The sequence below is a fragment of the Aulonocara sp. 'chitande type north' Nkhata Bay genome, linkage group LG17 (genome assembly GCF_057382095.1).
Source record: "Aulonocara sp. 'chitande type north' Nkhata Bay isolate Kocher_YH1m ecotype deep benthic linkage group LG17, A_spYH_male_GT1.1, whole genome shotgun sequence".
Lineage (NCBI taxonomy): Eukaryota > Metazoa > Chordata > Actinopteri > Cichliformes > Cichlidae > Aulonocara > Aulonocara sp. 'chitande type north' Nkhata Bay.
In genome coordinates, this window is record NC_141360.1 from 33,835,666 (window position 1) to 33,850,585 (window position 14,920).

The 14,920-nt window shown below is 42.0% G+C and overlaps 2 protein-coding genes across 3 annotated transcripts in view; one reads left to right on the forward strand and one right to left on the reverse strand.

The window, feature by feature from the left end:
* Window positions 1-6,400, forward strand: part of gsap (gamma-secretase activating protein) — a 56,028-nt gene extending 49,628 nt beyond the window's left edge. The window contains exons 30-32 of the mRNA XM_086269078.1: window positions 2,773-2,877; window positions 4,165-4,261; window positions 4,437-6,400. Of these exons, the coding sequence (XP_086125204.1) occupies window positions 2,773-2,877; window positions 4,165-4,261; window positions 4,437-4,537 (303 nt within the window). The 3' untranslated portion in view covers window positions 4,538-6,400. The remainder of the gene's footprint in view (window positions 1-2,772; window positions 2,878-4,164; window positions 4,262-4,436) is intronic.
* A 2,352-nt stretch (window positions 6,401-8,752) lies between these two features.
* Window positions 8,753-14,920, reverse strand: part of ccdc146 (coiled-coil domain containing 146) — a 62,912-nt gene continuing 56,744 nt past the window's right edge. For both annotated transcript variants that reach the window (XM_086268910.1, XM_086268911.1), the window contains exons 21-23: window positions 14,774-14,899; window positions 12,300-12,422; window positions 8,753-9,412 (exon numbers count right to left, since the gene is read on the reverse strand). In XM_086268910.1, the coding sequence (XP_086125036.1) occupies window positions 9,215-9,412; window positions 12,300-12,422; window positions 14,774-14,899 (447 nt within the window). In that variant the 3' untranslated portion in view covers window positions 8,753-9,214. The remainder of the gene's footprint in view (window positions 9,413-12,299; window positions 12,423-14,773; window positions 14,900-14,920) is intronic.

Here is a 14,920-nt window from a genome sequence, read left to right on the forward strand (position 1 = left end):
TTCGGGGAACCGAACGATCCAGGATCACGCAAAATCGTCAACAATCAAATCCAGCTAACTTACTTAGCGATGTACGAAGAACGGACCCCTGAGCAGTTAGCTAGCGGCAGTGTTCTTCTGCAGATGTCAATAAACGGCTGTGCTCCCTGGCTAGCTCATGGGAAGCAAGACCAAACGACACCTCCGTCTCCTCCTTGTCTGAGCTCGCCACAATATTTTAGTTCTGCTGAGCCAAGTAAGACAGGTCAGGGTGAAGAAGTGACAGCCAAAGAAAAGCTTACCACAAAACGGAAAAGTTATGACAAATCAGACTATAAGGCAAAAAGAAAGTGCAGCTTTATGGTTTCATGGACAAAAGAATTTCTGTGGCTGCAATATGACAAGTGAAATAACCAGGGCTGCACATAAGTGGTGCGCATTTGCTGTCAAAATAAAAAACGGGCACAAGATAAGAAGTTTCAACGTGTGTTTGCATACATAAGATTTTCAGGAGGAGGACAGACATTTTGTCATGGTCCTGGGCCATGTTGGCCCAGTATTCTTGGTTCCTTGTATTTTCGCTCCTTATTTAGGCCATGTTTTCTGAGGTGTCCTGTTGTGGTGTTCCCTAAGTGTTTTTCCCTTTGTGACTCTTACCCCCTTGTGCCCCTCTGTGTATTTATGAGCTCTCGTCTCTCTTTGTGTTTATTCCATGTTTCCCCCAGCCTGTTATGTCTGTGTTCTCCCCGTGCTCTCTCTCCTCCTGTCTGAACCTCTGTGTACTTCCTGTTTTACTTTGACAGTCTCTCGTCAGTATGCGTAATGTTGTGTTCACGCCTGCCCTGTCTCGTTATGTTTATCAGTGTCACCTGTGTTCCCCACCTGTGTGTAACCTCCCTGTGTTCTCTGGGTGTATTTAAGTTGTGTCTTCTGTTATGGTAGTTGCTGGTTCGTCTGTGTTGTTTCCCCTCGGTCTCCCTGCGTCTCTTGTGTATTTCCCCGGACCTCCCTGCATCCTCGTTTCTGGTTTGTGTTATTAGCTTACCCAGTTTAGGTTTCCGGTTTCTTGTTTTTCCACCAGTGCTGTTTTGTGCCCACCGTTGTAAATAAATATTCACCTGCACCAGAGCTGCCGCCTTTTGGGTCCTTTTCTACAACTCCACACGGCTTGCCCCGCAAACCGTGACACATTTGTTTAGAACTCTTAAAGATGTCGAAGAAGCAAGCTCCTTTAAGCAATTACTGTGATGTGCCTCCACCTCCAAAGAAATGTCAGAAGGAGTCCGAACCACAAAAGAAGCACGTATTCTCGGAAAAGTAGTTGCAGGAGGCGAGCTGGCTTCAAACAAATGATGAACGCACAGAGACGTGGTGCGGAATGTGCCGTGAAAATTTAATAAATGACAAATTAAAAAGGCATGAACATTTTTTTTTTGTATCGAAAAAATGTCGAACCGTGACACCAAAGTATCGAACCGAACCGAACCGTAAATTTTGTGTATTGTTGCACCCCTAATAAGAGCATCTCTGAACGTACAAGATGTTGAACTTGTGAGCAGAAGCAGCAGAAGAAGACCCCACTGGGTGCCACTGTTTTCACTTAAAAACAGGAAACAGGCTACAATTTGAGACTGGATGGTGGGATCAGGACTTGGTGTAAACAACATGAAAACATAGATCCATCCAGCCTTGTATCAACAGTCAGTGAGACTGATGTTGGTGCTTTAATATATAGCCAATCAGGACGGCTATATCTGACAAACCATCCAAAGTAGGATGGTTTGTCAGACATCACTGTAAAATTATCCTACCGGTAGGACAGTTTGCCAAAGCTTCAAGGCAGCTTCAAGTTTGTTTGGCCGGGCCTTCTCAAATCTGTGACGGAATGGGCAGTGGCGTGCGTTCCATGCCAGCGATGGCAAGATTTATGTATATTTATGTATATTTGACAAGCTGAAGGCATTCTGTACTGTACAGGAGACACGGCACGAGATTGATTGACAATTGTCTACAGCCAATCACGAGGCAGAACACAAAGCACTGTAAAAAAAAAAAGAAAAAAAAAAAAGGAAAAAAAAAGCATGCAAAATTGCATAAAAAAATCTGCGAAACAGCGAGGCTGTGAAAGGTGAACCGCATTATAGCGAGGGACCACTGCATATGTATCTGTAAATATATTCAGTAAATATATGCTGTGAGTCTAATGGAGTGAGTTCATTGTCAAAGTTTATATAGTCAGGTGTTATGACCACAGTGTAGCCATCCTATGATGCCTGCACCCAGCAGCATAACCTTGGTGAATCTAAGCCACACAGAGCTAACGCAGTCCTGGCAACAGGCGGTTCAACTCAGTAGTAGACTACCCTAGCAGCCTGTTGTTATTTCCGTCCTGAAAAACTAATTTCTTCATATTCATAGTTTGCAGTATTCTGTAGGTGTAATAATCCCTATACGAAGTTCAGTCATATATTCCAGTCAGGTATGAAGTTTATAAGTTGCCCAATGCAGCATCCTGTTTAGTTATTTTGTGATTAAGTAATGAGTGCAGTTGTGTGGAAAGAAGTTGTGTTGAAATTGCGACAAAAACACTAAAAATTAAAGATGCGTATTTCTCTGAAACCCCTCATTAGCAGTTCACACCACAATAATGGTTTTGTGTTCCAGTTGGCAAAATAGAAAGGGACAGGTGTTCATAAGCTCCAGGGATATTTTTTATTTTGACAGCATGAACTACATGCCTAAAATATAAACTCGGTTATGTGTGTGCGTGTGTGTGTCTGTGTGTATGCGTAGCCTATGGTGAAGAGGATCTACCACATGTGGGATCATCCTGTCAGTTCTGCTTCAATCTCCAGAGATTATGTCAAGACTCTGCTGGAGAAACACAACAAAAATAAGGTAACACAGAAGAGTGTATCACACATGCCAACTCTCATACACACCCTAATCTCACAGACATTTTTAGAAAGTTATTCAGGCATTTAAAAAACAGAAAACTGAGAGAAATGTTTGCACTGGAATGTGCCACCATTTGTTTTTGATAATAAATGCATTATTTTTAAATCCTCCAAAAATGGGAATATATAACCATCCCAGGAGCTATGTAAGGCTGTTGTTTTATGCTTCAAAGCGAATGTGCTAACAGGGTGGTGTTGACCTTTACTTTATGGAAATGCCATCAATTTTGTGGGTTTTTGAACATAAATATAGACTCTTGCTAAGGGTCAGTAGGGAGAAGTTGAATTCTGTTTAATTTTATGTAGCTTTGGGCTAATTTTGCAGCTGCCGAACCTCGGTACCTTGTGGCCACTGATTGAACTACGAATCCTCTGTATACCAAAGTGTTCTAGAGTCCAGTTTGGACTAAGCTTTAGCTTCATGCAACGGAGCAGTGATCACAAGCACACAAGTGCAAATCTACAAGTGTTGCTGTTGCTCAGTCAAAGATCAGGCCTCACTCAGATTGAAATGCTGTGGTTGGACCTGTGCATGAATGGATGCCCATAAACCTCCATGAACTGAAGCAACACTGGAACAATAAACAATGCCATGTTGTCAGTCATCTGAGGTTATTTTTACCGCCTCCTGTCTAAAACCTTAGAACTGAGAGAGGTGTACTTCCTTTTCACCATGACTGTATGTTCTTAATCAGTAGTTTTTAGTGTTCCCAATGTTTTCAATGCTTAAGGCATGGTCTTTTCAATTATAAACCCTCACTGAACAGGCATTTAGAGCGTCCATAGGTTATCTTTCAGACCCACAAGTCTATTTATGGTTATATTAATCAAATAATTATACAGAAAAATATGCTTTTTCTCATTTTTTAAAAATAAAGTACTACCAGAAAGTTGTTTTTTTTGGTTTATTTGTTTCTGCACAGACATAAAAAAAGACATCATTACTGAACGTGGTAAAGCAGTCACCCACTGATTTAGTGGGATGTGATGCTATCGCCAAGTTTCAGTCAGCTAATTGGCTCACAGAGAAGGCGTGGAGAGCCTGTGACATTTGGTGCAGCGATAGTCTGTTGGTGCCTTAAAAGTTAAACTGCAGCCAAGTTTATCTTAGAGAAGAGCTAAGGTGACTCAGTTTCTGGATTTGCTGCAGATTTGTCTGACTGTTTTCTCAAAAATAAGGCATAAAAAAAACCCTGAAGTTGTGCTTTTTATTTTCCTTCCTCCTTAGGGACTTGCATTCATGGGCACAGACAAGCCTGGCTTCAGACCTGAGTTTGTGCCTCTTACCTACCTGGCAAAAATACTCTCTGATATAGAGGAAGGAGGTATTGTGTGTGTGTGTATGTGTGCGCGCTTTTGTGTTTAGATAGAGGCCTTTCGAGGATTAAGACAGAATGTGTGTGCATGTGTGCGTGCATGCCTGGCCAGAAAGCAACTCTGTACCACAAAGTCTGCTGTTCTGTTTTCTATAAGAATCTGTCTCTTTCTGACTCCGAGCAGGTCCGAACCCCTTCGAGGAGCAGGAGAACGTGGACGCCAGGTTTGTGGAGGAGACGGCTCTGAAACAGACGCTAATTCTGCTGGGCTTCGAGAGAAAATGATAAACGCGCAGAGGTGGAGAGGGACGCGGGGCGGATGGATTGAGAGGGAAAGAGATGGGGAGGAAAATGTGTTTGAGAGACCAGTCATCATCGAAGGGGCCTCGAGGACAAGTAACGGATGGATGGATGATGGAAGGAGGGAGGGCGAGAGATGAAAAATGAGCGGCGGGATTGAAAGGCAGAGGCGTAGACATAAACAAGTTCTCACTGTGCGATGATGAATTAGGGTGGGACGGAGGGGTAGATGGATGGAGATGCTCAGAATAGGAGGCAGAGTCATCACCCCAGTTTTCCCACCTGCTTTTCAGGAAAGAGCTGAGATGGGTTGCGATGTGCGAGGAACAGCTGCAGCTTTACGCAAACCAAACAAATTGTTGGCAATTAGAATACAGTAACCAACATGGGCACACCTTCACTTACGGTTTAATTAAACTTTGGGAAACTTTTTTTTTTTTTTGAAATCGAAAACTGCAGGCAGTTATTTGCATCGTCTCCTCAGCTTCTCTTCTTGCTTTCATAGAATTTATGAACATTGATGTCAAATGCTGTGAATGGTAATTATAAATCACTTGTTTAACTTGCCGGGCTTCCTGTAATGCTGCTGCACCCCATCAACTTGATTATATGCTGACAAAAGCTTTGATGGTTGTGGTTTGATGTGGTCAGTTGCTCTGGTTTTAAAGTGGACCTATTATGCTTTCCCTTATTGTCTGTCATGCATGTGCTGTTACAGTGGTGGATGCTCACATCAAACATGGCTGGAGTTTCGAATGATTAAGTCAGCATATGTGCAAGTTCTCTGTAAGCGCCAAAAACTCAGACAGTTTCCAAGTTCAAATTCAGAATTTCAAATACAACTTACAAAAGAAAATTAACAGAACTTTTTAAGCACTGTGATTGGCTATTCTTTGTATAAATGCAGTTCTCCTTCAAGCATCATTCAGTATCCTCCCTATGGGAAGCTCCCTCTGCTGTCACCATCATGTAAGCTCCACTATTACCATGCACAGCTCAATCACTTCAAAGAGACTGGGCCCCCACTGATCCCCTTTATGAGAGCCTCTGGCCCCACACCAGGACTTCCCGCTTTCTGCCCTGTGGGGCAGGGATAGCTCAGTAGGTAGAGTGGTGGCCCCTGAGCAAGTTACCATCCCTACACACTGCTCCCCGGGCGCCCAATGGCTGCCCATTGCTTCACTGAGCGAATGGGTTAAATGCAGAAAGGAATTTCCCCACGGGGATCAACAAAGTATACATTATTAAAGATCACTAGAACTCAGCCATCAGAGTAGTTTGCGAACATAGGTTTAGCCCCAACCATCTGCTGTTCAAACCTTTTGTGTACATGGAGCAGCCAATCGAAAGAGCTTCTTAAAGGGCCACTATAAGGAATTATTATTGTTCAGAACTGTGACTCATCCCAAATTCAAGAATATAATATAAAATATGAGGCTGGAAATTAGCATAATAGGTCCCCTTTAATGCTGATTTATGCAGAATGATTTGTCTCTCTGACACCACAACTACATATCTATATGTTCATTGTTTGTAACACTTAATAGCTCCTGTTACCAAACCAAAATAAAGAGAACATAGGCACCTTTACACAAAATCACTCCATAACAGGCAGTAAGAGTCTGCCTCCACACACATGTTCAGACGTGTGCTTTGAAAAATCGTGCTGTAAATGTTCCTAATCCTTTCAGTGCCTGGATGTTTGCACCCTGCGCATCATCCAGCACTGAATTCCACAGATTATTTACATGTTGTGCTTTGATTGCAAAACCAGTGCTCTGGAAAAAGGGATCTCTCAATCGCTCATGTTTACACCGAAATGTAAATAAATGTTTTGTCTTTTTTAAATGGTGTCTTTTTTTGCCTCACTTTTAAAGAACATGGCAGAGACACAAGCTTTGAGGTAGGCGATCTGCGCACTGCTTCCCAATGAATTTTGATGACAGGATGAACTTAGCACTTTTGGAGCGCGGGGATAAATTAGGAAAAGACGTCTGCTTTCAGTGACATAATTTGTAGCGTGAAAGGCTCTGTGGAAGTGAGCTCTGATTCTCGAGAATATCTGAGTGTTTTGGACAGGCTCAGCAGACCTCCAGTAAAGTCAGGAAATAATCTCAGCGTCAGTCATCACACGCGCTGACTCACATTTAATCAGGAACACACCCATCAAGCTTTTTCCCCCCCTTTTTCGTTACATAACCCACAATGTTTTATTAGCAGCTTTCAGCTTCATCACTTTTGCTGCTTCACCTTCAGTCCTTTCTCCTGTGGGCATTTCCTCTTTTAAATGTGATCACTCCTCACCTGATTGCCCCTATCGCACTCTGTTATGCAGTCAGTGTTATGTAGTCAGCTAACAGTTTGGGGCTAAGTTAATCTGACAGCCCTCAGCGTCAGCGTGCGATGGATGATCACACACACATCACACCAGCAGGTCACCTCCTTCGGAAGTTGACTCACGCAGAGTGTTGCGCAAAGCTGGTTTATGCCATTCATTTCCTGTCAAATGAGTTCAAGTTCCTCAAAACCACTTGTTTAGCATTTTTTTAAGCTTTTATACTGACAGTAGGGAACAGGTGGAAAAGACACTGGACAGGTGGAGGCATGAACTGGAGAGATGAGGAATGAAAGTCTGTATACAGTACGTGTGTGACTGAGAGGGACACTGGTGTAACAGTGAAGATTTGAGGAGGAGAAGTAGTGAAAGCAGGGAAGTTGAAATACCTGGTGTCAAACATCAAAAGCAACGGAGAATCCAAAAGAAAGCTGAAGAAGAGAGTGCAGGCAGGGGGAATGGGTGGAAAAAGGTGTGACAGCAGGAGAGGAGATGAAGCGAAAGGGAAGGTCTGCAAGATGGTTGTGAGACCTGCTGTAATGTATAGTTTTGAGAGGGTGGTGCTGACAAGCTGGAGGTGTAAGAAGATGCTAAGATTTTTACAGGTAGTGACCACAGTGGACAAGATTAGAAATGAGTGCATCAGAAGGACAGCTCATATTGAACGCTTTGAGGACAAAGCCAGAAAGGCAAGGTTGAGATGATTTGGAGGGGAGAGTAGATATATTGGGCAAAGTATGTTGAAGATAGAGCTTCCAGGCAGGAGGAAAAAAATTCATGGGACGTCGTGAAGGAGGGTTGGTGTGACACAGGAGGATGCTAGGGAGATCAGCAGTCCCCAGCCCCCGGGCCATGGACTGGTCCATGAGTCATCTGGTACTGGGCGGCGAGAGTTGAGGCTCGGGTGTGAAATTTATGGTTTTCAGGGTTTTTATCGTTATTTTTTTAAATTGTTTTTCGTTAACTTGGTTTCCCTGGGTCTTTTCCCATGTGTTATGAATAAATCTTCTTTTTTTGCTTCTGTTACTGGTTTTATTTTGTTGTATTTATCCATGACACCTTAAAGGCCGGTCCGTAAAAACATTGTTGAACATAAACCGGTCCGTGGCACAAAAAAGGTTGGGGATCGCTGATGTAGACGATCCTCTTTGCTGACCCCTAAAGAGAGCAACTGGAAGAAGCGTTCCAGCAGTGGTACTCAGGTAGGCTGAGGCAAATAAACAGTGCTCAGTTTGTTCTAAGGATCCCAAGTGTCCTATTTTTTTAACAGCCTTTTATTTACAATTTTGGTGAGCCCATGAGTAGCTCTTCTTAGCTGACAGGAGTGGCGCCCAGTGCGGTCTTCTTCTGCTACAAGATGCTCTTCTGCACACCAATCTGTCCATTTTTACTCTGACCTCCAGCATCAACAAGGCATTTTGCCCATTTTTGGACAACTGTCTGTAAACCCTGGAGATGGCTTGTGTGGGTAAATCCCAGAAGATCAGCAGTTTCTGAAATACTCAGACCATCCGTCTGGCACCCGCAACCAATTTAGACCCTTTCAGGGCAGTCACATGCTTAGAATCTGCAAAACAAGCTAATACCAGAACTGCTTTAATCTCAAAGATCGAAAAAAGCTTCTGGTAACTTTTTAGTTTCAAAGGCAGTTGACTATGTTTTCGATCACTAGTCACCAACTCTGAACTCTACACCCAATTTAGATCCCCCTCTCTTATCCCTTTGACTCTCCTCTGCTGCCTTCCCCCTTCATTTAAATTCTCCCCTCTCTTTGTCATTCTCTATGCTCTTTCAGTGTTTGAGCTTCCTCACCGTATTTACATTTATCATTTCAGGCATTAAAGGAGACACTCCCAGCCTTGCATAGAGCTTAAACCCATTGCAATTTATTCGGAGATTACAAGCATGAGGGATGAAACAACAAGAGTGAAGAATACGTAGAAATATTCCAGTGGCCCTGAGAAATGAATTTATCTTCTAGAGAAAGGTGGTAAAAGTGTGATGATGCTTTTGCTAGGTGGAGAAAAGAATACAGAAATACATTACTGAGTCTCCTTGTCCTCCCTTCCACTCTCTTTTACTTTTTAGCTTTACTGTAAACAATCAAATGCCAGTAAGGGAACCAAAATTACAACCAGATGCAGGCCACAAGAACAAGCTCAGAGCAGCCAGCACACAGACATGCACATGTTAGTGAGAGCAGGAAGGAGTGTGGAAATAAATAACACAAATCAATGAAACAGAGTGGTGTGTGTGCCTGAAGTACGCCAATAAAAACAGAACAGTCATATGGTTCAATATGTCGTCCTTGTCCACAGACATGTCTTCTATATTTCTATGGATTTGAGCTCAGGTTTGCGAAAGTGTCTCATGTTGGTCCCTGGTTGGGAGGGTTTGAAGGGGGCCTGGGCTCCGTAGGGTTTGGGCAGAGGCAGCTGAGCGTTCAGCGGGATGTACGCGTTGGGACGTGCTTCGGCTGTGGTGTACTCGCCATTAGGTAACTGCCTCCACTCCTTCTCAGCAAGCTGCACACACACACACGCAAGAATGTACCAGAAGCAGTTTTAATATTTGATGTAAGATTGCTTGACCTTGGAGTAAATACTTCAATTTCAGATTATCCTGAATTTTAATCAAGTAAATGGAATAATCAGTTCTGCATTTTTTTTTAATATCTCAGCATGAATGCAAAAGCAAAGATGAACAGTCGAGTGCATGAGCTTGGGACAAAAAAGCTGATTAAAAGTTTAATTTGTGTTTTTTTCCTCCTGTTTTTCTTCATATTATACCTCCAGTGATTGAAAACAAACACGACGTGTGCAGAATTTCATATTTTGGATTAAATCCTGAGAACAGCAGCACTTGCAATTATTACAATTTTTTTTTAATTTTACTCATTATATTATGATTTATTCAATTTTTTAAACAAAAAAAATATCAAGAAAAAAACGATCCACATTTCTGGTTATTAATGAGGTTGACAGCCTCTGCTGGATCACTGAGTGCACGTTCCTGTGAACTTTTCCTCAAATGACGAAAACCAAAAGGAATGTTGTGTAACTGAAAAGAACAAAGCAAGGCCTGCCTGTTTGAGTATAAAGGTGGTCGTGCTGACTAAAGTACAGTCATTTTGGTCTGCTCGATTTCATCTTAAATCAGATACTACAGCTGACATGAGGCAATCTGTGCACCCTGGCACACAGTGTGTGAACCAAACCATGGATTTAGGGGAAGTCACTTTGATATACAAGCTATTAACAACTTTCTTTACCTCTCCTTTAATCATATTTATAACAGTAGGTATAATAAAAAGAAAAAGGAATAGCTGCATCTTGGAGCACTGATGTGTGGAGAGCAGTGAGGAATTTAGACCAGTTTACCTACCTTCCTATAAAAATATGCCACCCTTACTTCTTATCAAACACCCTTATCAAAGCAGCATTTTTTCTTCCACAGTCTTGAGCCAATCATCATTTCTTTGCATTTTTTCTTGTAACTTTTTCTTTTTAAAGCAGTCTTAAGTAACAGTTCTCCACACTTTCAAAGTTATGCCAAAACCTGTTTAAATCCCCAGTGTGTTTGGAGAAGGGCAGGAGAGAGGTCATCTGTAAAGCACAGCGGAGGCTCTGTTATGGTTTGGGGCTGCATTTCAGCCAGTGGCGTTGGGAGTCTTGGTGAAATCAGGTGAAAGCAGATCAGTACAGTCATACTGTGATTCACCATGCAATATGATCTGGAGAGCATCTGATTAGCTAGTTTCATTTTTCCATTTTGAAAATGATTGGAAACACACTGGATACATACCTACATAAAAACACTATCAGTCATGCATTGGCATCCGCAGAGCCCGGACATCAACATTACCTCATTACCTAAACATAGCCCCGAATGTCCTTCAAGAAGCCTGGAGAACTATTCCTGAAGACTACTTAAAGAAAAGACAAGCAAGCTGCCTAAGAGGGTTCAGACACTTTTTAATAAATCGCTGCACCTTTTTCCCATTTTCCCAACAAAACATAAAGAAATGAGAGTTGGCTTAGTTTAGGTATAGTACTGTGTTCACCCCATAGTACTTCTATGAGTAAATGCAGACTGGTAAAACAACAAATTGTGCAAATGCTTGTGCATATATTTGGAGCTATTTCCTTTAAAGCTGCTTACATTTTACATATCACGAGCTTTTGGGGGTCTGCTGCTTCGCTCAAGGACACTTGGACAGATTTATTTCGCTTTTTTTTGTGAGGGGGGAGGATTTACGGTGCATGCTGTGACTGTTTATCACCACACAGCTACTTACTGTTTTCTTGTTACTGTGACCTTATTAGCTAAACAGAAAAAAGCACAAAAAAGTTCAATTTTATATATGGGTCTGTGTACAGATTAAACAACAAGAGTTAATGTGTTATTAGTGAGCCTCAGATAACTCCCTGGGACAGACCCAGGCTGTTTGCCTGTACTGTTAATATTCAACAGCCTCCTGCTCGAGTTAATGACACATGACCTTAAAAGTTTTTTGCATACTGTGTTAAAAACTAGCACCAGGATGAAGTCACTGAAACTGTTAAGAGGCTGACAAAATTGATTTGATCCTATTGTGGCTGATGGATATATTTGTAACGATGGCGAGCTCCTGCTGAGAAAAAAAGAGAAAAAAAAAATCAAGTTCAAGTGAACACGCATCCTCACGACACTCCAGTCCTCTCTTTGACTTTCACCACACCACAGCATGCAAATTAACTGTGCCTAAATCTCACGGACACTTCAAAGAGATGGCGATTTTCTCATGCATAAAGTTTATCCGCTGGCGTGTGATCTGAGGAGGGCACGCAAAGCGAGAAATAATGGCTCTGACCGCGAAAAACATATCAGAAACTGCCACAAAATAAACAAGAAGAAATATCTGCAGACATTTTAAGAAGTTTAAAATGCAAAACTAACAATGACACCCCTCCAAAATTCTTCAGATACACTAATATTTCCACATCTGCAGGTTCCTTGCTGTTACTTGTTTTGGCTATGTGCTTGCAATTTACTGTGGTGTCCTTTTTGATCAGTAGCTATAATAAAAAGGGGAGAAAACAAATGGCTGCAGGCAGCTGGACTGGTTTCAGACAGAGCTGATCTGTGTATGTGCTCCTTCTTTGTGTAGACAGCCGCTGGTTTTGTTTGTCGCCCGTTCAGCCTGTCATTTCCTGTTTTTTTGCAGATTCTAGTTCGAGTCTGTGCGTGGGTAGCTCTCGCTCACGCTTTCACTCACAGCCTTTTTGCTCTGGAGAGTCTTAATCGACTCCTGCCCCTGCAATGTGTCCCTGCTGCACTCTTCTCTTTGCCACTCTATCTTCTTTTCTTGTCCCTCAGTGCTCTAATCAATTTCTGACCAGTGATCTTTGTGAGTCTTGTGTGTTTCTTTACCCTCTCTTTCTCCTCTTTGTCCCTCTGTCTCCTCTTCTTGTCCTGGAGCATCTTCCTCCACTCCTCCTCTTTCTCAGGGTATGGTGACAGGCCCTGCTCCAGCCGCCGCTGGCTCTTGTCCATCTGGAAACACAGGACAAATGGAAGGAACATTCACTTTGTATTCCTTTCACTTTGTCCACTCTGCACTCTCCTGGCCTGATTCAATTTAAGCTGCACCCAAAAACAGATGGTTGTATTAGTGTCAGAATCCAGGCAAAATTAAGCCTTGGCATTTTCTGCTTCTAGCTGTGTCTGCGGTGCACTGCAGGCAGACAACTGCAGGGATTCTTCAGGTTATTAACACAAATCTCCTGAAATATATAGAAGGCATGAGGGAAATCCAGTCATTTTTACCTGTTTATTTATTTATTTTTTACTGAGAAACACAGCAGTGGGGTTTCTGTTGAGACCAGTTTCTGATTTTCAGCATTTCTTGGTTGAATAACGCGATGGTGCCTCATTATTTTCATACTTAAGCTCAACAATTATACTAATTATGATAATGGACTGATTGCTGAGTCACTAAAGCATGTATGAAAAGTAAAGCCTGTGAAGAAGTGCCTTAAACTTGCATTCTAATTGCCAGCAGGGAGTGACTCTTGTAGTCGCCCCCCCCCCCAAAAAAAAAAAGTCCAGTTCTCATGAAATTTGTAAGAAAATGACCCTGAAGCGATCTATGATCTCAGTAAATGGCTTCCGACTTCGGCTGCTTCCTTTAGCGGTCACACGGTAGATCATCTCTATATATCTCACCCTATCTCTAGCATTCTTCTCTGTCACACCCACCCTCTGCGTGTCCTCCTTCACTACACCCATGAATCGTCTCTGCAGTCGTCCTCCTTCTGCCTGGCAGCTCATTAGTGACTACACTCTTTAGTTACTACGCCTCTGCACATCACCCTTGTTCTTGAAAAGCGGTACCAGTACACATCCCCAGGCATCCTCTCACGCTCCAGGATCGTGTTGAACAATCTGGGCAGAAAGTCCACTCCTCACCTCCACAGGTAGGTTATCAGGACTCTTCATCCTCTTCATAGCTGCCCTTATTTCATCCTTACTAATCCTCTGCATTTCCTGATTCACAAACTTTCCTCCAATTTGTCCGTTCTCTCACATTTTCCTCAATTAGGAGCTCCTCAAAGGAGTCCTTCCATCTTCAGTACACACTGTCTTCACTCATTAGTAAGACCTCAATAAACACTTTCTTAAATAATTTATGGACTCCGTTTCAAATTTCAATTCCTATTTTATACGACATGTTGCTCATTTTGTAAACCGCGCTACCATTTTTACTAAAATAGATACATTAGAGTAGACAAGATGTTGATGATCAAATGGTCAAGTTGAGGTTTCAAAGTAGCAGTCCACAATGTCCTGATGGCTATCGCAGCAACCTTATGTATAATGTGATCAAATATTTACTATAAAAAAAGAGTATGCTTTCTGTAGTATTCTCACTTTTTTAGCTTTTTGTTCTACATTTGTTGAACTCACACTAACCTCTACCTGGTGAACATGTAGAGACTGATTTAGCCAAATTATGACCAACAGCAGCAGTTCATAAATAAACCAATAATCAAGCTACTGTTAGTCAGAGCCACTACATACACATTACTTACCCTTAATGGAAGTGTAAAAATGAATGTAATAAGCCTCTTTGGTTGCTATAGTTACAGAATACACTGTAATGCTAGCTGCTACTTGTTAGTACTTAGCTTGCAGTTAGCCTGATTGAAAACCTCCTTCTTTGGTCTAAAATATGAATAATTGCTGAAAGGGAATGAAATAATAATTAAAGTGGCTCACCAGGTGTATTTACACATTTCAAATGTGTAAATACGTCCATCTATTCAGGCATTTTCTTCCTGCTAAATATTTTTCTCATAGATTCTTTTCAGAAGAGCAACCTGGTCATCTATGAGGTTCAGTTACAAAGACGTAAGGTTATTCTAAGGACATAGGCAAGATAAGGCTATAGACAATAAACTTTTATGTTCTGTCTGATTCAGTTGATTTGATTTGGCAGTTTCAAACCAGGCACCTGCAATAATATACCTCCCAAAATTTGTAATGTTTAGTTGGAATTGAACCGTCAACCTTTTGTTAGCCAAGCAATTATATAAACCAACATACTATAAAGCCATAGTTTAAAGCATACATAAATTCTGTAAATATTGAACTGCTAGATGTTGATTCCACAGATTCCTAATAAAAGATGGACATTGTCACCCATGAGTAAGGTCTAGTTATGAAATCTTGAGTTGTTTTGAGACTGGATACGATGAGCCAGTGCTCCCTTCGATCGTGATCAGTGAGTAGAAATAAAAATAATGGGAAAACCAGTTGGATGTGCAACTGTGGAGTTGCGCATCCAAGAGCTCGGTGTAGATTTCTGGATCCCTTTGTTGTGGCTACATGTGTCCCCCCCTGACCTGTAGCTCCTTCTCTTTGATCTGTTGTTGTAGAGATAAAGCAGCAGCTTGCTTCATGGAAAGTTCTGCAGAAATGGCCATCATACGGTGGTTGGTGTTGATTATGTTAGTTCGGAGCTCATTCAGCTGGAAGCAGAGAACACATAG